General features: G+C 38.7%; 1 protein-coding gene across 1 annotated transcript; it reads left to right on the forward strand.

The window, feature by feature from the left end:
• The first annotated feature begins 23,652 nt into the window (after positions 1 to 23,652).
• Positions 23,653 to 24,350, forward strand: LOC126076949 (60S ribosomal protein L12-like). The gene has a single exon (XM_049885673.1). The coding sequence runs from the start codon at positions 23,668 to 23,670 to the stop codon at positions 24,289 to 24,291; it is 624 nt and encodes a 207-aa protein (XP_049741630.1). The 5' UTR covers positions 23,653 to 23,667; the 3' UTR covers positions 24,292 to 24,350.
• Positions 24,351 to 26,582: the final 2,232 nt, after the last annotated feature.

Below are 26,582 nucleotides of genomic sequence, written 5' to 3' on the forward strand. Positions count from 1 at the left end.
CCAGATTTTTTAATAACTCTCTTTTTTCACTGTGTAGTAATTTTTGAAAATTTGCATCCTACTTTGTAACCACATACGTCTGTTTTAATATCTACTGCCTGATCTTGATGTCATCATTTTTTAAAACAATGAAATCAGCTTTACTAGTTTTATCTGACTATATAAATGATATTTACTCATTTAGAAAATTCAAGGAATTTATAAAAGTATGGAGATTAAGTAAAAGTTACCTAGAATTTCCTCCTTTTCCCCTGCCCCATGATAATTACTGTTAATATTTTGGGTTGTCAGATTTTCATGTGATCATAATATCTACATAAGCACAGTATTAGCTAAGATATTGGGCTACAGTTAATGCGCATATGTGATTGAAAGTAGTATAAGCAATAACCAAACTAAACCCGTTGCCATTGAGCTGATTCTGACTCATAGTGACCCTGTAGGACAGAGTAGAACTGCCCATAGAGTTTCCAAGGAGCACCTGGTGGATTCAAACCACCAACCTTTTGTTTAGCAGCCATAGCACTTAACCACTATACTACCAGGGCTTCCATATCAATGACGGGAGTTCATTATTAAATATATATAACATATAATAAGAAAGCTGGACATTGGCGATTTTAGGATTTATAGCAGCTTAGCTGCGTCAAGACTTTGGATTGGCTTCTTTTGGTTTTCGTGAATTCACTGTCATACTCACAAGCTGAATCTCACAACTCCAGCCATAACGTCGTCAGATACACCCAGAACAAACCCAGTGCCATCGAGTCGATTCCAACTCATAGCGACCCTATAGGACAGGGCAGAACTGCCCCATAGAGTTTCCAAGGAGCACCTGGGGGATTCGAACTGCCAACCCTTTGGTTAGCAGCCATAGCATTTAACCTTATGTTCAAAAGCAGGAAGCAGGGAAATAAGCTGCTGCTTCTTGTGTCTCTTCAAGGAGAACAGAAATCTTTACTAGGAAACACTAGCATATTTTTACTTCCACTGGTCAGATCATATGGTCACACCTCAACAGCCAAAGAGGCTGTGAAAGAGTGCTTTTGGCATAAACCGTGGTTGCATAGTGGTTAAGAGCTTGGCTGCTAACCAAAAGGTCAGCAGTTCGAATCCTCCAGGCACTCCCTGGAAACCCTATGAGGCATTTCTACCAGTCCTGTAGGGTTGCTGTGAGTCAGAATTGGCTTTAAAAAAAATTTTTTTTTTATTGAAAGGTAGACTTTGCTCACAAAAAAGAAGGATGGGATGTGGCCATTGGATAGATAAACTATAGTATCTGCCACACAGGTATAATTGTACATAGTAGTTAATTGTCATTTGTGTTAATTTTGGTGTGGACATTTTTCAAGAGGTTTTTTGTTTGTTGCATAACCCTCTGTTCTCCTTACCATGTCAAAACTCTAGGCAATCCTTATTAACAGCTTTCACTATGCTCATATATACACATACCTAGAGTGGAGGTTTAGTTATAAAATGGGCTCACATAAACACTACCTCAATCCTGCTTTTCTTGCTTAATGTATAGTGCAGAGCCTTCATAATCTATGCTGTGTATATACCACATTTTATTCAACCATATACTTAGTGATAAGATGTTAACTGATACTCTTAATTCTTGACAATCTGATTAATGTAAAATGTTATATCATTGTTAATTTATGTTTGTATGTATACAGGAAACCCTGGTGGTGTAGCGGTTAAGTGCTGCAGCTGCTAACCAAGAGGTCGGCAGTTCAAATCCACCAGGCGCTCCTTGGAAACTCCATGGGGCAGTTCTACTCTGTCCTATAGGGTCACTATGAGTCAGAATCGACTCGACAGCAGTGGATTTTTGTTTTTTTTTTAATACAGTCATGTAGTCCGTAATGTCCGTTTGGGCAATGTCCGACCACATATACATTCATGGTCCTGTAAGGTTATAATAGAGTTCAGAAATCTTGGTTGGAGAACAGGATGTAGCAGATGTAACCAGACATAGTGAAAGCAACAGTTCCCTCACACAGCACGTGTATCTCATGTCTGTTGTATACAAAGTGATTGTGCTGCCAGGCATATGATGGCACAGTACATACATAACCTATAATACATATGTCTTGGCGGTCATAATAAACCCCTACGTTACTGGCTTATGTATATACTGTACTATACTTTCTATCGTTATTTTAATGTGAACTTTCCTATTTAAAAATAAAAAGTTTACCGTGTAACAGGGTATGCTTCAAATTGTAGGCAGCAGCATCCAATCCTGTGTATTGCACATATCTTGAGTGTTGTAACCTCATGTCTCTGTTTAATTTTCTTTGGAATACATTACTGTGAAGTGCAACAGGGCTCCCAAATGCAGCAAAACTAGTGCTAGTGATTGCAGCAGCAAGAGGCAGAGGAGGAGTATCAATTTGGAAGTGAAACAAAAGGTTATCAACACTAAGTTGGAAAATCAATGACTTATTGCTTACGATTTAGGTATGTTCACACAACATCCAAATCACATAACATCCTATTTCACAGAATGTGTCATGGATATTAAACAATGTGTGACTCTAGTACTGTTTTGAACATTTTCATATTATTTGAACTTTTCTAAAAGTAAATATTAATATATTTAGTAATCTGTATATTTATATACTTTGTCCATGTTTCTGTTGAGTTGCCTTCTGCTATTCTTTAAGAGCTACTTAACTTTTTTTTGCATTATAAATACTTTTGCAAATATCATTTATGGAATTTAGTTATACTTTTCTCATCCACAAACTGATGTGTTTTTGTAGTCAGATATATTTAAGTATGTTGTTGGTGCATACTGGTTTATGAATACTGTGTCTGCATGAATTGCTTTTTTCATTCTATGATGTTTTTCAGCTTATAGCTTTTGATATTATATCGCACATTGGCTGATATTAGCTGAGAGAAAAGTTTTTGCTACTGTCTTGGTTTTCTAGTGCTGCCATAACGGAAATACCACAAGTGGACGGCTTTAACAAAGAGAAATTTATTTTCTCACAGTCTAGTAGGTTACAAGTCCAAATTCAGGGTGTCGGCTCCAGGGGAAGGCTTTCTCCCTCTGTTGGCTCTGGAAGAAGGTCTTTGTCTTCAATCTTCCCCTGGTCGAGGAGCTTCTCACGCGCAGGGACTCCGTGTCCGAAGGACACGCTCTGCTCCTAGTGCTGCTTTCTTGGTGGTATGAGGTCCCCAACTCTCTGCTTGCTTCCCTTTGCTTTTATCTCTTGAGACATAAAAGGTGGTATAGGCCACAACCCAGGGAAATTCCCTTTACATTGGATCAGGGAGGTGACCTGAGTAAGGATGGTGTTACAATCCCACCCTAGTCCTCTTAACATAAAATTAAAAAAAAAAAAAATTACAGTCACAAAATGGAGGACAATCACACGTGGCCTAGCCAAGTTGATACACAGATATTTTGGGCGGACGTAATTCAATCCATGACAGCTACTTACTGGCTTGTGACTTTGGGCAAGTTCCTTAACCTCTGTACATCTGTTCTTCATCTGCGAACTGGGAATTATAACAGCGCCTACCTCGTGGGGAAGTTTTGAGGATTACAAGGCTTAACATTTCTAAAGTGCTCAGAACAGTGCGTGGCACATTTTAATTTCTGTACAAGCATCTGTTACATAAAGAATCCCATACCCAGCCGAGACATCCGTTACCTGTTGTGTGAAAAAAGATACTTCCAGGCATGAAATCATTCAGAAACTATACCACACACTTATATTATCTCAGCGAAATACTCAAGAAAGGACTCAAACTTAAGAAACTGAAGTGATTTTACTTTGTGGTGTTAATATATTAAAAAAAAAAAATCCAATGCCAATATTTTTGGAGGAAGATGTGATGATTCTTTTCCTCTTTCTTCCTCAATCTTCAGAATAGAAGTTTGTTTGTATGCTTTTATTATTGGCATTCAGAGTTATAGAAGCTACGTCTAGGTACGTTTATTTTTTCCAACGATTCTAACTGGGACTTGGTGGGCCCCTTCAATCTACAGACTTTTCTTTTATTAATTTGTTTAACTATTGCCTTTCCTTCATCTGTATTCCTTTAACGTCTCCTGCAACTCCTGTTATTTTCATCAGAGATGTCCTTGAATCTGTCTTCTGCAGTTATCTTTTCTTTCAGAAAGTGTATTCTGATGCTGAGTATTTTGAGATAGGTCTTCTATTTGACCTTTAAATCTGCTAATTGAGGTGTAAACAGTAACCTTTCTGTGCTTCAATTTATGTACTTAATTTTTAAATTTAAATCCTGTGGTTATGATTTGTAATCAAATTTCCTTAAGCAATTTCATTCTGTATGTTTAAAGTGACTTCTTTGTCCTCTAATAGTTCTGTTTCAGTAGGTAATATCAGTTCTGGGTATTCTACTTGTTTTTCCTCACTCTGCTAGTTTAGAGGCATTGTTACTTTCTTTCGCCTCTTTGTGACTCCTTTATCACTCAGGGCTCAAGTCCTGCTGCTGGTTTATCTCAAGTGGAACTTCATGCATTATCTGTCTGTGGCCTGCTGGTATACTAGCCAGGGTGTTGTTTATCCCCGATTGAGGACTTTTTACTCCCTTAAGTCCTCTGATTCTGGGGCAAGAAGGACTCAGTCAATCTGTCACATCTCTATTGGTCCCCAAGGGTCAGGGATGCTAACAGAAATATTCCTGAGGTCTGGTATGATTATATATCTGTGACTTTTTGACAATCATCCCAGGGCACTTTCTCTTTCCTACAAATCCAGCTTTCATCTGGCCTAAAGCAGAAAGTCCCTGAGTTCACTCTTGAAGAGATCTGAGGAGGCTTGAGGTTTAGCTCATAAACTCTTATCTACTTACATGGAGGAAAGTACTGTTATTTAGACTGGAGTTGAGAAAGTTGAGCAGCAGGAATACATTCATACTGCCATCTTCCCAGAAATTTCCCAATCTTGAGCCCTTAATTTTGGATTGCTTGCTTGGTGGACATCCTTAAATAGCTTTCTCAACAAGGATTTATATTTTCACAACCTTTGTATATTTGAAATGATCTTTTTGTTTCTTTTACGTGTGAAATGTAACTTGAATAGGTGTGAATGACTTAACATCCTTGGGTTGCAATATTTTTCCTTCAAAACTTTACAGATATTGCTTAGTCTTTCTTGTCATTTAAAACTGTAATCAGGCCCACCCCTAATGTTTTCAGAGCTCAAAGCAAGAGTTCAAATGGAGATCCACATGCAATATGCCTATTTAAAATTTTTGAATCAAGCTAACAGACTTAACATGTTCCATCCTCTTGCCTTGACAAATAAATTATTACAGCCACATTGAAAAAGTTTTGTAAGACTGGATTTTATAGACAAAAGCAAAATGTTAAAGATAACTGAATTTAGTTATGGTGCAGATCTGGTTGTTTACCAGCAATGTTTGGGTAAGTGATAAAGACATATATCTTTTGCTCTTCTGCCCCTTCAGGAACCCTGCTTATTTTGAGTTGTTCTCTGCTCTTTTTTTGTTTACTACTCTCCCAATGCTTTTAATCTCTTCTTGTCTTTTCAAATTTTTATTCTGGGGAAATTTTTTAAGTGTCTTGCCTTAATTTTAACAAATTATTAGTTACATTCTTATAATAGTGATTTTCTCATAATTTGTATTCTCTTGGCAGTAATATAAAGTACAAAAAATGTATTCCAAGTATACAATATTTGAATATTTTTCATAAAAAATGAAAAATTAAATATTAAAAATTATTTTAAGTTTTCAAAAAGTTATCTTTTAAAATATTCAAAATTATTTATTAAAGTTAAAAGGCAAAATACAAATATAATTAATGGTTCAATTTTCAATAAAAATTTAAATAGAAAAAGTTTAATTTTTAAAAATTTTAACAAAATGTTATTATATAATGGCTTATATAAATAAAACTTTTTGCAATTCTAGTGTTCAATGTGCATCTTGTTGCCAATGTAAAGAATCAATAACACACTTCACACGTGTTACTTCTACAACTATTTATACATCCTTAGAAGCAAAGATGACAAGACTTCATCTCATATACTTTGGACATATTATCAGGAAGGATCAGTCCCTGAAGAAGGACATCATGCTTGGTAAAGTAGAGGGTCAGCAAAAAAGAGGAAGGCCCTCAACAAGGTGGATTGACACAGCGGCTGCAACAATGGGCTCAAGCATAGCAACGATGGTGAAGATGGTGCAGGACCAGGCAGTGTTTCGTTCTGTTGTGCCTAGGGTCACTTCGAATAGGAACCACCTTGACAGCACCCAACGACAACAACAAATAGGTTGCTTAATATGTAAACTGCTGCACAACAATGTGTACCTATTTCGAATGCCTTACTATTGGAGTCATTATGTATTTTTAATTTAGTCTCATTTAGTCTTTTTTAACCTAGAACAGCTCTGTCACTTTTCCCCCTGACATTGTCGATTTGAAGAAACTAGATCCATTATCTTGTAGGATAGGCCACATTCTGGATTTGTCTGATGTTTTAATTTGTGCCTCTATCCCCAGCAGTACACAAACTAGAAGTTTAGACTGAAGGCTTGGCTAAAATAATCTTAAACATTTTTGGCAAGGGCACTTCACTGTTGATGCTGTGCTTTCACATTGCATCCCATCAGTAAGCACATAATGTCAAGTTTGATCATTTGTTTGAGGAGATACTACCAGGACTCTCAGTTGTACAGCTATCTTTTTCCTTTGCAATGAGCAAGTAATCTGTGGGGTGATACTTAAAAAAAAAAAAAAAAAAACCCACTGCTGTCGAGTCAATTCCAATTCATAGCGACCCTTATAGGACAGAGTGGAACTGCCCCATTGAGTTTCCAAGGAGCGCCTGGCAGATTTGAACTGCAGACCTCTTGGTTAGCAGCTGTAGCTCTTAACCACTACTCCACCAGGGTTTCCTGGGTGATACTTAGGGGGTGGTATTGTGCCAATATCCTTTCTTCAGCAACATTGTATCCAATGGTTTTAGCATCCTTGTCTGAATTATTTCACTGAGGTTTGCAGAAAGGAGATTTTTCAATTAATAATTCCTTCCACATTATTTAGTTGACATTTTCTTATAAAGAAGAATTTTCCCTCATCAACCGGAAATACATTATAGTTCCTTCCCAAAGACGGGGTAAATGTTAGTTCTTTCCTTTTAACTATCAACTTTCAGAGTAAAGACAGAGTAACTATAAGGGATGAGGAGGGCATGGGGAGAAAACAGGAATGGAAGCAAGACTTCTCTGAGTTTATTCTTTTATATAATTTTGATTTTTTTAAAGCTATGTTTATATATTTAAAAATAAATTAAAAAAGGAGGGTAGAAAGCAATTATCCAAATTTAACTCAAATGATAAAAGAGCATGTTTGTGCTCACATTGGTAGGATTATACAGAGAAAATTATTCTAAGTAGCTGTTGAATATGAACCTCTATCTTGTACATTCTGAGAACAAAAACAACTGCAAAGAAATGACAAACCTCACTAGTTTTATTGCTTTTAGTAAAATTGGCATTTGAGTTATCAAGAACCAAGATATTCATTGCCAGAGAAAAGAGATACAAATATAAAATCAAAAGTTCAGAAAGATTCTTTAAATATGAATTATAAAAATTAACATGAACTCATTTAAAAATAAGTGTATTTCCTAGTTTTGTCCATTGAAAAAGCCTAGCGCTAACGATGCCCCAACTGGTAAAAATAAATTTCCCGGGTTATCTATGTTCTCACTTATAAAATTTATACTTAGCCTGTGGCAAAACTGCAAAGCTGATTAAATCCTCCTCCCCACCTGTCAACTGCACCTATGCAGCCGAATGTAACTGGATTAAAACCACCACACTAACTGAATTGATCACCCTTAACTTTAACAAGGATGCTAAAACCATTGGATACTCCCTGATACTCGATGCTGCCTGACGATCATAGTAGGGACAGCCCATTCACTATCCTACTCTCCTGATTATTTCACAAGTTCTTCTCTTCCCTCATACTTTCAAGTCACTTCCTCTGACTTCATGCTGATAATTTTGTTTTCTAATTCTCTAAGAAAATGGATGCAATCAGAAGAAAACTTCCTAGGTCCCCATCACTCTATTTACCCAAGGATACAATTACAGGCAGTCCCCAGGTTATGAATGAGACCTGTTCCTAATGCTGCCCTTAAGTTGAATTTGTAGGTAAGTCAGTTATTTAGCCTTATTTTAGTGCAAGACGGAAACCCTGGTGCTATAGTGGTTAAGTGCTAAGGCTGCTAACCAAAAGGTCAGCAGTTTGACTCCACCAGGTGCTCCTTGGATACTCTATGGGGACAGTTCTACTCTGTCCTATAGGGTTGCTATGAGTTGGAATCAACTGGACGGCAACGAGTTTGGATTTTTTTCTTTTAGTGCAAGAAAAGAGTGTCTTTTCAGTGATTTAAAAGCTGCATGTGCAGCAAGTGAAGGTGATTTTGATGAAGAATTTGTCACGAGTACAGGTTGGTTCAATCATTTCAAAGTGAGGGCAAATTTACATAATTTACCATCTAGAAAGCTAATCCTAACCCCTCTTCCTCTGCCAGCAGCTGCCCCGATTCTCTGCTTTGCAGCAGAACTCCTTAAAAGAGTTGTCTCTACCTCCTAGATAACTCATCAGACCACCATCCATATCAATTTATGGGACATTCCTATCTCTCCAGAAGGTTTCCTCATGACCCTTTCTAGTCAATACCCCCTGCAAAAGGTAACCACTATTCTGACTTCTATCCTTATTCATTAGTTTTGCCTGATCTTATTAAACTTCATATACATACAGTATGTACTTTGTGTCTGGCCTCTTTGTTCAATACAATGAAAGATTTGTCCATTTGGTTGTAAGAATCGATGATTTATTTTTTATTGCTGTGTAGTATTCCATTGTAAGACTGTACCACAATTTATTCATTCTATTGATGGACATTGGGTGGCTTCCAGTTTTTTACAGTTAAGAATAACGCTGCTATGAACATCCTTAAACATATACTTTGGTGGACAGGTGTACTCATTTCTCTTGGGAATAGAATTGCTGGGCCATAAAGTAGTCTATGCTTCATTTTAGTAGATCGTACCATCAAATTTCCCATTGCCAAACAGTTTTCCAAAGCAGTTGAACTAATTTACCTTCCCATCAACAATATATGAAATTTCCAATTTTCGTTTCCTATAAATTCTCATTAACATTTGATAATGACAATCTTTTCAATTTTAGCCTATCTGGGAGGTATATTACTGTAGTTTTAATTATTTTGGTGACAAATAATTGTATTGAGCACCTTTTTATTGGCCATTTGAATAGCGTCTTTGTGACATACCTGTTCAAGTCTTTTGCCCGTTTTTTAAAAAATGGATTATTTGTCATTTTCTTACTGATTTAAGGAGTCCTGGTGATATAGTGCTTAAAGTGCTTGGGCTAGTCCAAAGGTCTGCAGTTTGAATCCACCAGCTGCTCTGTGGGAGAAAGATGTGACAGTGTGCTTCCGTAAAGATAGTTCTACCCTATCCTATAGTGAGTGTTGCTGTGAGTTGGAATGGACTTGACGGCAGTGAGCTAGAGTTACTGATTTGGACGTGAGTCCTTTATTGAACACATGTACCTTGAAAATCTTCTCTAAGTCTATGATTTGCTTTTTGACTTCCTCAGTAATGTCTTCCAATGACTAGAGTTCTTAATTTTAATGAAATTAGTCTTTTATGATTAGTCCTGTTGTTCTTTTTAAGATTGTCTTCAGGAAATTCTCCTGTTTTACTCTAAAAGCTTTATTGTCTTACCTTACACATTTAGAGCTGTGATACATCTCAAATTAATTTTTGTATATCATGTGTGCTAGTGTTCAAGTTTCATTTTGCTCCAGAAAATATCTAATTGTTCTAACATCAATTATTGAAAAGTTCACTCTTTCCCTTACAGACTTGCATTGATGTATTTGTCATAAATCACGTCTATTTCTGACTTGTCTCTCCCATTGGTCTATTTGAATATCCTTATGTGAATCCCTCACTATCTTAACTACCGTAACTTTGTACTGTCTTATATTCTGGTGGTGATGTTTTTCAAGCTTGAATGCACTATTCTGGCCCTAGTTTTTTGACAGCTCGAAGTCAGAGCAATGTACTTACATACGACTAGAACATAAGTAGTATATATTTATGGAGGACTCAATCAGATAAGGCCAATATTAGGTTATCAGGAATCTGTTGATTAAAAAAAAAAAATCACATGATGGTTGAGGTGAAATCTTACCAATGGTATTTTAAATTTCTGTAGTCTACCCATTCTCATTCCTTCATTTACCTCAGGCCATCATGTGTAGAGAGGCACTAGTTGTTAAAATGAGGGTGAAGTTATTGTCTCATACTAGATCCATAATGTTCATTTTGAGAATTCTGTTAACAATGATATTTACAACAAAAGCTCAGATAAAGATATGGGTAATAAATAGCCAGCTTTATTTCATGTATTATCATTAGGCACCATTAAGATGTATTTATAATGCTTTGAAAAATTTTACATGTAGAATCAGTGGTTCTCAACTAGAGGTGATATTTTTGTCCTTGAGGGGACATTTCTAGCACCATACCTGACCATGTTCTGTTATTATCTATAAGATTTTCATTGACTAATTTTGGAAGTAGACCCCAGGCCTTTCTTCCTAGTCTATTTTTGTCTGGAAGCTCTGTCTTAGTCTGAAATCTCAGTCTTGGAGGAAGTACAGCCAGAGTGTTCCTTAGAAGAGAGGATGGTGAGATTTTGTCTTCCTTACTTTGAACATGACATCAGGAAAGACCAATCACTAGAAAAGGACATCATGTTTGGTAAAGTAGAGGGTCAGGGAAAACAAAGGAACCCCACCATGAGATGGATTGACATGGTAGCTGCAACAATCGGCTCAAACATTCAAACAATTGTGAGGTTGGCACAGGACCGGGCAGTGTTTCATTCTGTTATACACAAGATTGCTATGAGTTGGAGCTGATTTGACTGCAACTAACAGCAAAGGACCTTGACAATATCTAGAGAGATTTTTACCTGTCATAAGTGAGATGGGGATGCCATTAGCATCTAGTGGGTAGAGGCCAAGAATGCTGCTAAACGTCCTACAATGCACCAGAATTATTACCCACAATCAAGAATTATTTGGCCCAAAATATCTTTGCAGAAGTTGAGAAATCTGATCATATTTTCTCTTACAGAATGGTTTGCAGGCAAATAACCCACCCATTTAGTTCTACCTGTGGAGTTTATAAAATTAAAGTCAATTAAGAACAGACAGCATGTGCCCTGGATATGGGGAGGATTTAAATGTTAAGATAAGCCACATCCATTTTACCAGAGAATAAAATCAAGAACAAAAGGAAGAAATGGTGGTATTGCGAATTAGGGACTCAACAGTAGCTCCCCCAGGGAGGGAAGGGAAAGACTGACAAACCCTCATTCACCTCTGCTGGACACCATTCTCTCCCGGCACATAATTGGAGCATTTGCTATGTGGATGGAGATACGCCAAACTACTTTCAAACTTGCCAGAGGGAAATTGTTTTTTCATAGATAGTATTTTCGTAAATAATATCTCACAAAAGTCTTCTCAGTGACTTTGCTCTCCAGTAGCCCCTTGTATCTTTCATTTTCTTTTCCCTCCCTTCCCTTTCACTGTTGTCTTTTTTCTCCTAGAGTTTAGAATCCCAGGTTTTGGGGGATCGCCCATGTTTTTATCTCAATTGGGTCATTTCCATCATCATCTTAAAAAATAAAACACTTGCTTGAATTAATTCTCTGCTCCTATTTTCAGCAAAGGGATTCAAAAACAGTTGTCTTTACTTATTGTATCCATTTTCTTTCTCTAATTTTTGCTTAAAGTCACTTCAGTAAGGCTTAGCTTCACCTTCTAACTTGTCTCCTTACATCCACCCTTGATCCTCTATATTCTGTTGACACAAACAGCCAGAATAATCCTTTAACATGATCCTTTAAAAAATATAATGCTTCTGCTCAAAACACTGTGATAGCTCTTTATTTCTTATACTAAAATCGAAAGTTCTTTCAATGACCTACAAGACCCTACATGATCTGGCCCCCATTACTTCACTGATCTCATATCTCCTAGTACTGTCTACCTTGCTCATTCTATTTCAGCCACTCTTGTCCCCTTGATGTTTCTTGAATATACCAGCCTCAAGACCTTTGCATTCCTTTTTCCTCTGCCTGGAATCCTCTTTCCCATATGACACTTTCCTTCACCCTCCTTCAAGTAATTGTTCAATGAGGCCTAAACTGACTTAAAAAATCAAGCCCATTGGCATCAAGTTGACTTGGACTCATGGCGACTCCGTGTGTTACACAGTGGAACTGCTACATAGGGTTTTCTTGGCTGTAACCTTTATGGAAGCAGATTGCCAAGCCTTTCTTTTGTGGTGCCAGAGGGTGGGTTTGAAACACTAACCTTTAGGTTAGTAGCCCAATGCAAACCATGTGTACCACCCTGGGACCTTGAATCAGTCTGTTGCTGTTGAGTTGATTCCAATTCATGGTGATCCCATGTTTCAGAATAGAACTGCACTCCATAGGGGTTTTCAATTTCTTTTTTTAAAATAATATTATTTTATTGTGTTTTTGGTGAAAGTTTTCACAGCAAATTTTTATACAATTTGTTCAGTGAAATTGGTTACATTTTACACAGTGTGTCAACTTTCTCATTATTTCCATTCTGATTGTTCTGTTTCTAGTAATCTAGTTTCCCTGCCCCCTTGCCTTTTCATCTTTGCTTTAGAGTCTAAGTGTTGACTGTTTGTTCTCATATAGATGATTTTTAAAGGAGCACAGTACTCATGGGTGATACTGTTTATTTTATGAGCGAATCTGTTATTTAGCTAAAAGATGACCTCATGAAATAGTTTCGGCTCAAGGTTTAAAGACTATCTCAGGGTGATAGTCTCGGGGAGTCCTCTAGTCTCAACTGGCTCAGTGAGTCTGGACTTTTTAAGAATTTTGAGTTCTGTTCTACATTTTACTCCCATGCTATCAGAATCCATCTATTGTGGCCCTGATCAGAATGGTCGGTGGTGGTAGCCAGGCACCATCTAGTTCTTCTGGTCTCAAGGTAGATGAGGTTGTAGTTCGTGTAGACTGTTAATCCTGTGGACTAGTTTATTCTCTGAGTCTTTGGTTTCCTTCATTCTCTTTTACTCCAGGTGTGAAAAGACCAATGGGTGTATCTTAGAGGTCTGCTTGCGAGCTTTTAAGATCCTAGACCTACTCATCAAACTGGGATGTAAAACAAAAACTTTATGTACTATGTATGCCAGTTGAGTTTTCCCATGAAACTACGATTCTAAGTCTTCAGACCCTGTAAACTAATTCTGCGAGATCTTTAATAAGTATCTGTGTTTGTGCCCCCCATGCGCTTTATTGTGTATATGTGTATATGAATATATAGGGATGCATACATTTACGTATATAAACAAACCAAAAACCAAACCTGTTGCCATCGAGTCGATTCCAACTCATAGACATCCTATAGGACAGAGTAGAACTGCTCCATAGGGTTTCCAAGGCTGTAATCTTTACAGAGGCAGACTGCCACATCTTTCTTCCGAGGAGGGGCTGATGGGTTTGAACCACCGACTCTTTAGTTAGCAGTGGGCACTTAACCACTGCATCATCAGGGTTAAGTGCAGTGGTTAAGTGCCCACTGCTAACTAAAGAGTCGGTGGTTCAAACCCATCAGCCCCTCCTCGGAAGAAAGATAAAATATATATATATATATATATATATACCCCTGCATATAGATACATCTATATATGCCCACCTATATACACACAGATGCATACCTATATAATTGTACGCTTAGGCACACACGCGTGTGTTCACACTTCTATCATTAAGTTGTTGCACAGTTGTATATATCCTAGCATTTACCAAAAAACATCCTTTTATTCTTGCATACTTTTTAGTCACATCATTTAACTTGGTCAAGCTGTGCATTCTTCACACACATTTGTTGTTATATTTCCCATCCTCCAAAATAACAAGTTTCTACTCTCTAGACACTTACTGACCTTCTATGCACACACCCACCCACCTATCCCTTTTAATCACTAGTGAACATTGGTTTCAGTATGTATACCTATTCTTTTTTTTCCACATTTTTAAAAATAATTTTTATTATGCTTTAAGTGAAAGTTTACACATCAAGTCAGTCTCTCACATAAAAACTTATATACACCTTACTACATACTCCCAATTACTCTCCCCTCAATGAGACAGCCTGCTCCCTCCTTCCAGTCTCTCTTTTCGTGACCATTTTGCCAGCTTCTAACATCCTCTATCCTCTTATCTCCCCTCCAGACAGGAGATGCTAACATAGTCTCAAGTGTCCACCTGATGCAAGTAGCTCACTCCTCATCAGCATCTCTCTCCAACCCATTGTTCAGTCCAATCCATGTCTGACAAGTTGGCTTTGGGAATGGTTCCTGTCCTGGGGACCATGACCGCCAGGGTTCTTCTAGTCTCATTCAGACCATTAAGTCTGGTCTTTTTATGAGAATTTGGGGTCTGCGTCCCACTGTTCTCCTGCTCCCTTAGGGGTTCTCTGTTGTGTTCCCTGTCAGGGCAGTCATCGGTTGTGGCCGGGCACCGTCTAGTTCTTCTGGTCTCAGGATGATGTAGTCTCTGGTTCATGTAGCCCTTTCTGTCTCTTGGGCTCGTAATTACCTTGTGTCCTTGGTGTTCTTCATTCTCCTTTGATCCAGGTGGGTTGAGACTCATTGGTGCATCTTAGATGGCTGCTTGCTAGCATTTAAGACCCCAGATGCCACTCTTCAAAGTGGGATGCAGAATGTTTTCTTAATAGTTTTTATTTTGCCAATTGACTTAGATGTCTCATGAAACCATGTGTATACCTATTCTTTTTATAATAATGAGATCATACAGTATTTGTCCTTTTGTAATTGACTTATTTCACTCATGATGTACTCGAGTTTCATCCACATTATAATATATTTTGAGAACTCATCATTATTCTTTATGACTGCATATTATTCCATTGCATGTAAGTACCACATTTTGTTTATCCACTCATCTGCTGATGTGTACTTAGGTCATTTCTATAGGTTTTTTTTTCTGTTGTTGTTATTGAGAATACACACAGCAATTCAACTGTTTCTACATGTACAATTCAGTAACATTGGTTACATTCTTCAAGTTGTGTAACCATTCTCACCCTCCTTTTTAGAGTTGTTCCTCCCCCATTAACAAACTCACTGCCCCTTAATGTTCCTATCTAATCTTTCAAGTTGCTGTTGTCACTTTGATCCTATATAGATAGCTCTTAAAAGAGCATAATGTCAGACTTTTTTTTACTAGTTAAGCTAAACAATTATTTGGTTTTAAGAAGACTTCAGAGGATATTTTTGATTTAAGGTTTAAAGATTATCTCAGGGCAATAGTTTCAGGGGTCCATTCAGCCTCCATTGCTCCAGAAAGTCTGGAGTCCACGAGAATTTGAAATTATGTTCTGCATTTTCCCACTTTTGTTCAGGATTCTTCTATAGAATCTTTGATCAAATGTTCAGTAATCATAGCTGGGTACCATCACTTCTGGTCTGTTGGCAAAGGAGGCAGTTGTTCCTGGAGGCAATTATCTGTACATTCCACATCATCTTCCTATTCCTGACCGTCCTTCCTCCATTGCTCCAGGTGAGTAGAGACCACTCATTGTGCCTTGGATGGCGGCTTGCCAACTTTTAAGTCCCCAGGCACTATGCACCAATCTAGGAGGTAGAACAGAAGGACTAAACACCTATTAGGCCAATCAGGTGATATATTCCATGAAACCATGACCCTAAACCTCCAAACCAAGGAACCAAATCCCACGTAGTGTTTGATTGTACATAGGCAGCCTCACCAGCTACTCTTTTTTGTTTTGTCATTGCTGTAAAATGTATCTTTTGCCAATTCAACTTCTTACAGGTGTACCTCTTATTGACAGCAATTACAATAATCGGCTGTACAACCCCGACACTTAATGCAATCTTTCCATTATCATTAATCCCCTTTGGCCCCTCCCTCCCACCCCTGGTACCCGCTGCTGATTTTTTTTCAGAAGTAGATCACCAGGCCTTTCTTCTGAAGTGCCTTGGGGTGTACTTGAACCTCCAACCTTTCAATTAGCTGCTGAGCATGTTAACCTTTTATGCCACACAGGAACTCTCATATACTATCTATAAGAGATGAACTATAAAGACACAGATAGGTTGAAAACAAATAAATGGAAAGAAATATGCCATGCAAACAATAAGCACAAGATAAGCGGGATAGGCGTATTAATATCAGGTTTAATATAACTGATACAACTTGCACCACAAAGGAAAGCTACAGGATAATCTCACATGTATCAATGCAAAAGTCTTAACTAAAATATTAGCAATTAGAATCCAGAAACACTCACTCGTCTATGCCAAGAAATTTGGAAGACAGCTACCTGGCCAACCGGCTGGAAGAGATCCGTATCTGTGCCCATTTCAAAGAAAGGTGATCCAATAGAATGGGGAAATTATCAAACAATATCATTAATATCACACAGAAGTAAAATTTTTCTGAAGATGATTCAAAAAAGGTTGCAGCAGTACATTGACAGGGAACTGCCAGAAATTCAAGCTGGATTCAGAAGAGGACGTGGAACGAGAGATACCATTGTTGATGTCAGACGGATCTTGGCTGAAAACAGAGAATATCAGAAAGATGTTTATCTGTGTTTTATTGACTATGCAAAGGCATTCGACTGTGTGGATCATAACAAATTATGGATAACATTGCAAAGAATGAGAATTCCAGAACACTTAATTGTGTTTATGCAGAACCTGTACAAAGACCAAGAGGCAGTCGTTTGGACAGAACAAGGAGATACGGCATGGACATCATGGACACCATGCTTGATAAAGTACGGGGGGTCAGTGAAAAAGAGGAAAATCCCCAATGAGATGGACTGACACAGTGGCTTCAACAGTGGGCTTAAACATAGCAAGGATCATGAGAATTGTGCAGGACTGGGCAGTGTTTCATTCTTTTGTACATAGGGTCGCTATGAGTTGAAACTGCCTTGATTGCACCTAAAAACAACAGTTATAACAACAAAAACATTTTTCATAAGCCCAGCTTACATGTATCAATGTATCTACAAGGCTAAAACTCTAGGCTAGTTTACTTTTAGAACCTTCTAATGCCCTCTGATCAGACCTGTCATCATTACCCAATTTCAATGACACTTCGAATCACGTGGTTTCGTCTGCACACTCTACAAGCACAGGCTGTTGTTTTTGTTGCTGCCGGTGTTTTCATAGTTGTAGGTTTTGTCGAATTTTCTGGTGTTTTGGCTACTATCTTGTGGTAACTAGTATTTGTGAACCTACATCAATAACTTCTTTTTTCTTTTTTTACAGTTTAAGTCAGTTTCTCATACAAATACTTATACACACATTGTTATATGACCATAGTTGCTCTCCCTGCAATGTGACAGCATACTCCTTCTCTCCACCCTGTATTTCCCATGTCCATTGAACCAGCTCCTGTCCTCCTCTGCCTTCTCATCTCGCCTCCAGACAGGGGCTGCCCACATAGCCTCATGTGTCCACTTGAGCTAAGAAGCTCACTCCTTACCAGTATCATTTTATGTCTTATAGTCCAGTCTAATCTTTGTCCGAAGAGTTGGCTTCAGGAATGGTTTTAGTTTTGGGCTAACAGAAAGTCTAGGGCCCATGACCTCTGGGGTCCCCTCAGTCTCAGTCAGACCATTAAGTCTGGTCTTTTCACTAAAATTTGAGGTCTACACCCCACTTTTCTCCTGCTCCATCAGGGATTCTCTGTTGTGTTCCCTGTCAGGGCAGTCATTGGTGCTATCAATAACTTTTTTTGAAATAAAGTAGCAATTAAAAGATAAGAAAGATTGATATGTGGAAGTCACGATTTATAAGTAACATTAGTACAAAAAGTATTACTAAGGATGCTGTGTGGTCTAGTATAGGAGGAGGACCATGGTAGGGGAGAGTTGACACCATGAGTTATCACATGGGTGACACCGACTCTAGTGACACCACTCCACGGACTGCCAGAAGAACAAACAAATCTGCCTTAGAAGAAGTGCAGCCAGTATGCTCCTTAAAAGCGAGGATGGCGAGACTTCATCTCATGTACTTTGAGCATATTATCAGGGGAGACCAGTGCATGGAGAAGGACATCGTGCTTGGTAAAGTAGAAAGTCAGCAAAAGAGAGGAAGACCCTCGATGAAATGGATTGACACATGGCTGCAATAATGGACTCAAACATAGCAACAATTGTGAGGATGGCACAGGACCAGGCAGTGTTTCTGCCGTACATAGAGTGGCTATGAGTCGGAACCGACCTGATGGCACCTAACAACAACAAGCACATTAATGCAATAATAGTCTACTTCAAAATTGGATTTATACCAGATATACAAGGACAGTCACTAAGAAGACAATAATTAACTACTGTAGTTTTCTAGTGCTGCTATAACAGAAATACCAGAAATGGGTGGCTTTAAAGAACAGAAATCTATCTTTTCATCGTTTAGGAGGATAGAAGTCCCAACTCTGGCCATGAGCTTTAGAGGAAGGCTCTTTCTCTGTTAGCCTTGGGGTAAGATCATTGTTTCAGCTTTTGTAGCCCCAGTGTTCCTCCTTTCCTTGGTGATATTCATGTGGCATCTGTCTTCCCTCTGTTTGTGCTTGCTTCTGTGTCTAATCTGCTCTTTTTCATATTTCAGAGGTGATTAGGTTTAGGACATACACTACACTTAACATAACAAAGAAAACCGTATTCCCTAACAAGATTATATCCACAGGTATGAGGGTTAGGATTCCAACACATATCTTGGGGGGAAACAATTCAATCCATAACAACTATATTACAGAAAAAATGAGAAATAGAATTATCTCTACAGATGCATACAGACATTTTATAAAATTCAACATCTATTCCAAATTTAAAGAATAATAACACAAGAATTGGTAGATTTTTGTTAACATATTTTTTAAAAACTCATGCTTTAAAACATAAAAAAACAAAAACAAAAAAAACTCATGGAATGGGCTCTTAGCTAGAGGCTCTGGAGAAGAATCTGCTTCCAGCCTCCTTCAGATTGTCAGCAATATTCAGTCCTTGTGATTGTAGGACTGTGGTCCCCATTTCCTTTCTGGTTGTCAGTTGGGAGCCCTCTTAGCTCCTGGAGTCTACTCCTAACCCTCGCTATATGGCTCCTTCCACCTTAAAAGCCAGCAATGGCATATCAAATCTTTCTTACACTTAAAGTATCTCTTCCACTTTTGCTATCAGCTAGAGAAAACCCTATACTTTTAGAGAGCTCATGTGATTAGTTAAGACCCACCTAGATAATCTCCCTATCTTAAGATCAGCTGATCAGTATGTCAGTCAGGGTTCTCTAGAGAAACAGAACCAATGATATATGTGATATAGGATATATATGATATGATATATGTGTTGTTGTTAAGAGCTGTTAGGTTTATTTTTGACTCATAGTGACTGCATGTGACAGAATAGAACTATCCCACAGGGTTTTCTAGGCTGTAATTTTTGGATAATAGCTGAGTGCTTAACCGATGCATCACCAGAGCTCCATATATATGTTTATGTATGTGTATATGTATATGTAAGCCGAACCTGTTGCCATTGAGCTGATTCCAACTCATTGTGACCCCATAGGACAGAGTAGAACTGCCTCATAGGATTTCCAAATCTGTAAATCTTTATGGGACCAGATTGCCACACCTTTCTTCTGCAGAGCAGTTGGTGGGTTCAAACTGCCAACCTTTCAGTTAGCAGTCTAGCACTTAACCACTATACCACTAAAAAAATGTACATCTATAAAAACCAAAACCAAGCCCACTGCTGTCAAGTTGATTCCAACTCATAGCGACCCTATAAGACAAAGTAGAACTGCCCCAAAGTGTTTCCAAGACTGTAAATCTTTATAGAAACAGACTGCCACATCCTTCTTCTGTAGAGTGGCTGGTAGGTTCGAACCACTGACTTTCTGGTTAGCAGCTGAGCATATATATATATATATATATATATATAACTTTCAAAAGCCAGAACTTGTGTAAGGCAAAAACCTGCCAGAGAAAAAAAAGGTCAAATATTTTCCATTAATAGAAACCAAAAAACCCACGGCCATCGAGTCAATTAATGGAGAGCTGTAGAAAAGTGTTAAGACGGCACCCTGTCAAAAGCGGAAAACTTGCAAGATCCGGAAAAACAAGGCAGTCCCATCAAGTTCTGGCTCTCACAGGTTTCACTATGTATATGTATCTCACTGATTCTGTTTCTCTAGAGAACCTTGACTAAGACATAGTCAAGGTTCTCTAGAATGATATAGATATAGAGATATGTGTATACACGCACACATATACACATATATGTATATCATTGGTTCTGTCCAAAATTTATAGGTCAGTCAACAGGTTGGAGACTCCTGCTGGATCACTGGATTGTGAGGGGCTGGCAAGCCCTATATCTATATATCCATAGGTCAGGTGGCAGGCATGTCAAGATCTGTAGGTCAGACAACAGAAAGAGTGCAGAGTGGAGAGAGAGAGAGTTCTGCCAAAGTATCTATTTATAGTCTGGAAGCAGAACATACCCTAAGGAAACTCCCTTTTTAACCGATTGATTTCAATTAGATTACATTATGGAAAGTGATTACATCAATTACATGGTGGAACAGCAACTAACCTAGTGTTTGGCTAAACCACTGGGAACCATGACCTAGCCAAATTGACGTGTAAAATTAACAGTTAGTAGCCTTAATTACATCTGCAAAATTCTTTTGCCACGTAAAGTAACATAACTACAAGAGAAACACCAGGGGGCAAAGATAATGGAGGCCACCTTAGAACTCTACCTGAAACAGAAATTTAGAGAAATAAGGATGGGAATATAAAGGTGGGGTATACACAGTGAACAGAGAGGTAACATGAGGTTATAAAAACATTTTAATAACATGTGATTCTTCCTCTGTAACTAAAAAATAGTCCGAGTAGAAAAAAATTGTTCTCATGAAGAAAAACGTTAAAAGACAAAAAAAAAAAAAAAAAAAAAAGATGAGTTACAATTTGTAAGTGATAAATATTAAATTGCAAACTTTTGGAACAAATTTGGCATTTTTTCCCATCTCTATTCAGCACAAGGCTGAGCACACAGCTCAATCATTAATGATTTGTATCCTTAATTAATGAAGACCATGTAACCTTGTATCATTAATTGCATGAACAGAGATTTTATTCTGTCATCAACACAAGAAGATTTTTATGTGGGATAATATTAAGATATGGTTATTAAAAACTTTTTATGAAACTTTTTTAATAACTATCTTTCAGAGGTAGTTTTTACACAATACAAAGATCAAATTGGAAGTATCTTTGCTTTTCATTTTTGGACCCAGTGGTTCAAAATGGATCACCAGGACATTTTCCTAAGGGGCCAACAGAAACCAGTCAGTTGTTGTTGTTGTTAGACGCCGTGGAGTCGGTTCCGAGTCATAGCGACCCTATGCACAACAGAACGAAACACTGACTGGTCTGGAGTCTTCCCCACAATCATTGTTATGCTTGAGGCCATTGCTGCAGTCACTGTGTCAATCCACCTCGTTGAGGGTCTTTCTCTCTTCTACTGACCCTGTACTCTGCCAAGCATGACGTCCTTCTCCAGGGACTGATTCCTCCTGACAACATGTCCAAAGTATGTAAGACGCAGTCTTGCCATCCTTGCTTCTAAGGAGTGTTCTGGTCGTACTTCTTCTAAGACAGATTTGATCATTCTTTTGGCAGTCCATGGTATATTCAATATTCTTCGCCTCCAACACAGTTCACAGGCGTCAACTCTTCTTTGGTCTTCCTTATTCATTGTCCAGCTTTCACATGCATATGATGTGATTGAAAATACCATGGCTTGGGTCAGGCGCACCTTAGTCTTCAAGGTGACATCTTTGCTCTTCAACACTTTAAAGAGGTCCTTTGCAGCAGATTTGCCCAATGCAATGCATCTTTTGATTTCTTGACTGCTGCTTTTATGGGTGTTGATTGTGGATCCAAGTAAAATGAAATCCTTGACAACTTCAATCTTTTCTCCATTTATCATGATATTGCTCATTGGTCCAGTTGTGAGGGTTTTTGTTTTCTTTATGTTGAGGTGCAATCCATACTGAAGGCTGTGGTCTTTGATCTTCATCAGTAAGTGCTTCAAGTCCTCTTCACTTTCAGCAAGCAAGGTTGTGTCATCTGCATAACACAGGTTGTTAATGAGTCTTCCTCCAATCCTGATGCCCCGTTTTTCTTCATATAGTTCAGCTTCTCGTATTATTTGCTCAGCATACAGATTGAACAGGTATGGTGAAAGAATACAACCCTGACGCACACCTTTCCTTACTTTAAACCCATCAGCATCCCCTTGTTCTGTCCGAACAACCACCTCTTGATCTATGTACAGGTTCCTCATGAGCACAATTAAGTGTTCTGGAATTCCCATTCTTCCCAGTGTTATCCATAATTTGTTAGGATCCACACAGTCGAATGCCTTTGTATAGTCAATAAAACACAGGTAAACATCCTTCTGGTATTCTCTGCTTTCAGCCAGGATCTATCTGACATCACCAATGATATCCCTGATTCCACGTCCTCTTCTGAAACCAGCCTGAATTTCTGGCAGTTCCCTGTCCATATACTGCTGCAGCCGTTTTTGAATGATCTTCAGCAAAATTTTGCTTGCGTGTGATGTTAATGATATTGTTCTGTAATTTCCACATTCAGTTGGATCACCTTTCTTGGGAATAAGCATAAATACTGATCTTTTCCAGTCAGTTGGGCAGGAAGCTGTCTTCCATGTATCTTGGCATAGAAGAGTGAGCACCTCCAGCACTGCATCTGTTTGTTGAAACATCTCAATTGATATTCCATCAATTCCTGGAGCTTTGTTTTTTGCCAATGCCTTCACAGAGCAGCTTGGACTTCTTCCTTCAGTACTATTGGTCCTGAAGATACGTGATCCCCACGTGTCTGTCAGTTTGTTGTACTGTGGGGGCTCGCATATTGCTGTGATGCAACTATGACGCTATGCCACCATATTCAGATGCCATCATATTCAGGGTCACCCACAGAGGACAGGTTTCAGCTGAGCTTCCAGACTAAGACAGACTAGGAAGAAGAGCCAGCAGTCTACTTCTGAAAAGCCAGTGAAAACCTTATGAATAGCAGAGGAATATTGTTTGATATAGTGCTGGAAGATGAGCCCCCCAGGTTGGAAGGCACTCAGAAGATGACTGGGGAAGTGCTGCTTCCTCAAGGTAGAGTCAATCTTAATGACATGGATGGAGTAAAGCTTTCAGGACCTTCATTCGCTGATGTGGCATGACTCAAAATGAGAAGAAACAGCTGCAAACATCCATTAATAATCGGAACCTGGAATGTACGAAGTATGAATCTAGGAAAATTTGAAATTGTCAAAAATGAAATGGAATGCATAAACATTGATATCCTAGGCATTAGTGAGCTGAAATGGACTGGTATTGGCCATTTTGAATGGGACAATCATATAGTCTACTCTGATGGGAATGACAACTTGAAGAGGAATGGTGCTGCTTTCATCATCAAAAAGAACATTTCAAGCCTCTCGGCTTTCGGCTGGGAGGAGGCCTCGGTGCAACTTTCTTCGGTCGTCCCGCATCTGGGTTCATCCGACACCAGGTGCCTCCACCATGCCGCCAAAGTTTGACCCCAACGAGATCAAAGTCGTGTACCTGAGGTGCACTGGTGGGGAAGTTGGTGCCACGTGTGCTCTAGCCCCCAAGATCGGCCACCTGGGTCTGTCTCCAAAAAAGGTTGGTGATGACATTGCCAAGGCAACTGGTGACTGGAAGGGACTGAGGATTACGGTGAAACTGACCATTCAGAACAGACAGGCTCAGATTGAAGTGGTGCCCTCTGCCTCTGCCCTGATCATCAAAGCCCTGAAGGAACCACCCAGAGACAGAAAGAAGCAGAAAAACATTAAGCACAGTGGAAATACCACTTTTGATGAGATTGTTGGCATTGCCCCTCAGATGCAACACAGATCTTTAGCCAGAGAGCTCTCTGGAACTATCAAAGAGATCCTGGGGACTGCTCAGTCTGTGGGCTGCAGTGTTGTTGGCCACCACCCTCATGACATCATAGATGACATCAACAGTGGTGCTGTGGAATGCCCGACTAGCTAACAACTACAAAAGGAGATATTTCAATAAAGGATCATTTGATAGCCAAAAAAAAAAAAAAAAGAACATTTCAAGATCTATCCTGAAGTACAATGCTGTCAGTGATAGGATAATATCCATATGCCTACAAGGAAGACCAGTTAATATGACTATTTTTCAAATATACACACCAACCACTAGGGCCAAAGATGAAGTAATAGAAGATTTTTATCAGCTGAATTTGATCGAACGTGCAATCAAGATGCATTGATAATTACTGGCATTTGGAATGCAAAAGTTGGAAACAAAGAAGAAGGATCAGTATTTGGAAAATTTGGCCTTGACGATAGAAACAATGTTGGAGATCGAACGATAGAATTTTGAAAGACCAGTGACTTCTTCATTGCAAATATTTTCTTTCACCAACATAAATGGTGACTATACACATGGACCTCGCCAGATGGAACACACAGAAATCAAATTGACTACATCTGTGGAAAGAGACCATGGAAAAGCTCAGTATCATCAGTCAGGACAAGGCCAGGGGCTGACTGTGGAACAGACCATAAATTGCTCATACACAAGTTCAAGCTGAAGCTGAAGAAAATCAGAGCATGTCCACGAGAGCCAAAATATGACCTTGAGTATATCCCATCTGAATTTAGCGACCATCTGAAGAATAGATTTGACACATTGAACAGTAATGACCAAAGACCAGACGAGCTGTGGAATGATATCAAGGACATCGTACACGAAGAAAGCAAGAGTTCATTGAAAAGACAGGAAGGAAAGAAAAGACCAAGATGGATGTCAGAGGAGACTCTGAAACTTGCTCTCGAATGTTGAGCAGCTAAAGCAAAAGGAAGACTTGATGAGGTAAAAGAACTGAACAGAAGATTTCAAAGGGCATCTCGAGAAGACAAAGTAAAGTATTATAATAAAATGTGCAAAGAGCTAGAGATGGAAAACCAAAAGGGAAGAACATGCTCAGAGTTCCTCAAGCTGAAAGAACTGAAGAAAAAATTCAGGCCTTGAGTTGTAATAGTGAAGGATTCTGTGGGGAAAATATTAAAAGATGCAGGAAGCATCAAAAGAAGATGGAAGGAATACACAGAGTCATTATACCAAAAAGAATTAGTCCATTTCAAGAGGTGGCATATGATCAGGAACCGATGGTACTGAAGGAAGATGGAAACCGGTTAGATACACTATAACTTACCATTTAACAATACTCCAGTAGGATATGGGTAACTAATTGTATTTTGCAAAAAGGACACTAAAGCTACATGGAAATTATTTCAAAAATTTAAAGTTTGTTTTTTTAAAAATTAAGCTTTGCTAAATTACTTTTAAACAACATCTAAATGAAAAAAAAATCCATTTTTAGGTATTGTTGTTGGGTGCTGTCAATTCTTACTTATAGTAATTCTTACTTATGTACAGCAGAACAAAACACTGTTCAGTCCTGCACCATCTTCACCATAATTGCTGTGCTTGAGCTCATTGTTGCAGCCACTGTGTCAATCCATCTCATTGAGGGTCTTCCCCTTTTTGCTGAACCTCTACTTTACCAAGTCTGATGTCCTTCTTCAGGGACTGATCCCTCCTGATAATGTGTCCAAAGTATGTGAGACGTAGCCTCACCATCCTTACTTCTAAGGAACATTCAGAAAGTACTCCAAGTACTTCCAAGACAGATTTTTTTTGTTCTTCTGGTAGTCCATGGTTTTGTTTGATTTCTTGACTGCTGCTTCCATGGGCGTTGATTGTGGATCCAAGTAAAATGAAATCCTTGACAACTTCAATATTTTAGGGGTTACTAACTAATTTGAACATATTTTATGGAGAGCTTACTTTGTTAGTGCATTATTTTGCATTCTTAGAATCAGTTGTCAGGCACATACCCAAAATAATCTGACACAGAGTATTCAAGTTCACACCTGTCCAACCCCTCATACTTGAATCCTTAGGCAGAGAGGGCTTGAGTGTGTGTGATGGTTAAGATTGTGTGTCAACTTGGCTGGGCCATGATTCTCAGTGTTCATATGTGATCACCCCCATGATGGGGTGTGGTGTGAGTAGACAATCAGTTGAAAGGGATTTTCCTTGGGCACGTGGCCTGCATCCAAATATAAGTAGACATTCTGGCTTTTGCCGTCTCTGGATCCTACAGCTGGCTCCTGTTCATTTGACCTCTGGCTCATGGAACTTGAGCTAGCAGCTTACCTGCTGACTTTGGGATTCATTGATTTTCACAGCCCGTGAGCAAGAGCCCTGCTCTCTGACCTGCCGATCTAGGGTTCGCCAGCCCCAGC

This window comes from Elephas maximus, chromosome 5 (assembly GCF_024166365.1).
Source record: "Elephas maximus indicus isolate mEleMax1 chromosome 5, mEleMax1 primary haplotype, whole genome shotgun sequence".
Lineage (NCBI taxonomy): Eukaryota > Metazoa > Chordata > Mammalia > Proboscidea > Elephantidae > Elephas > Elephas maximus.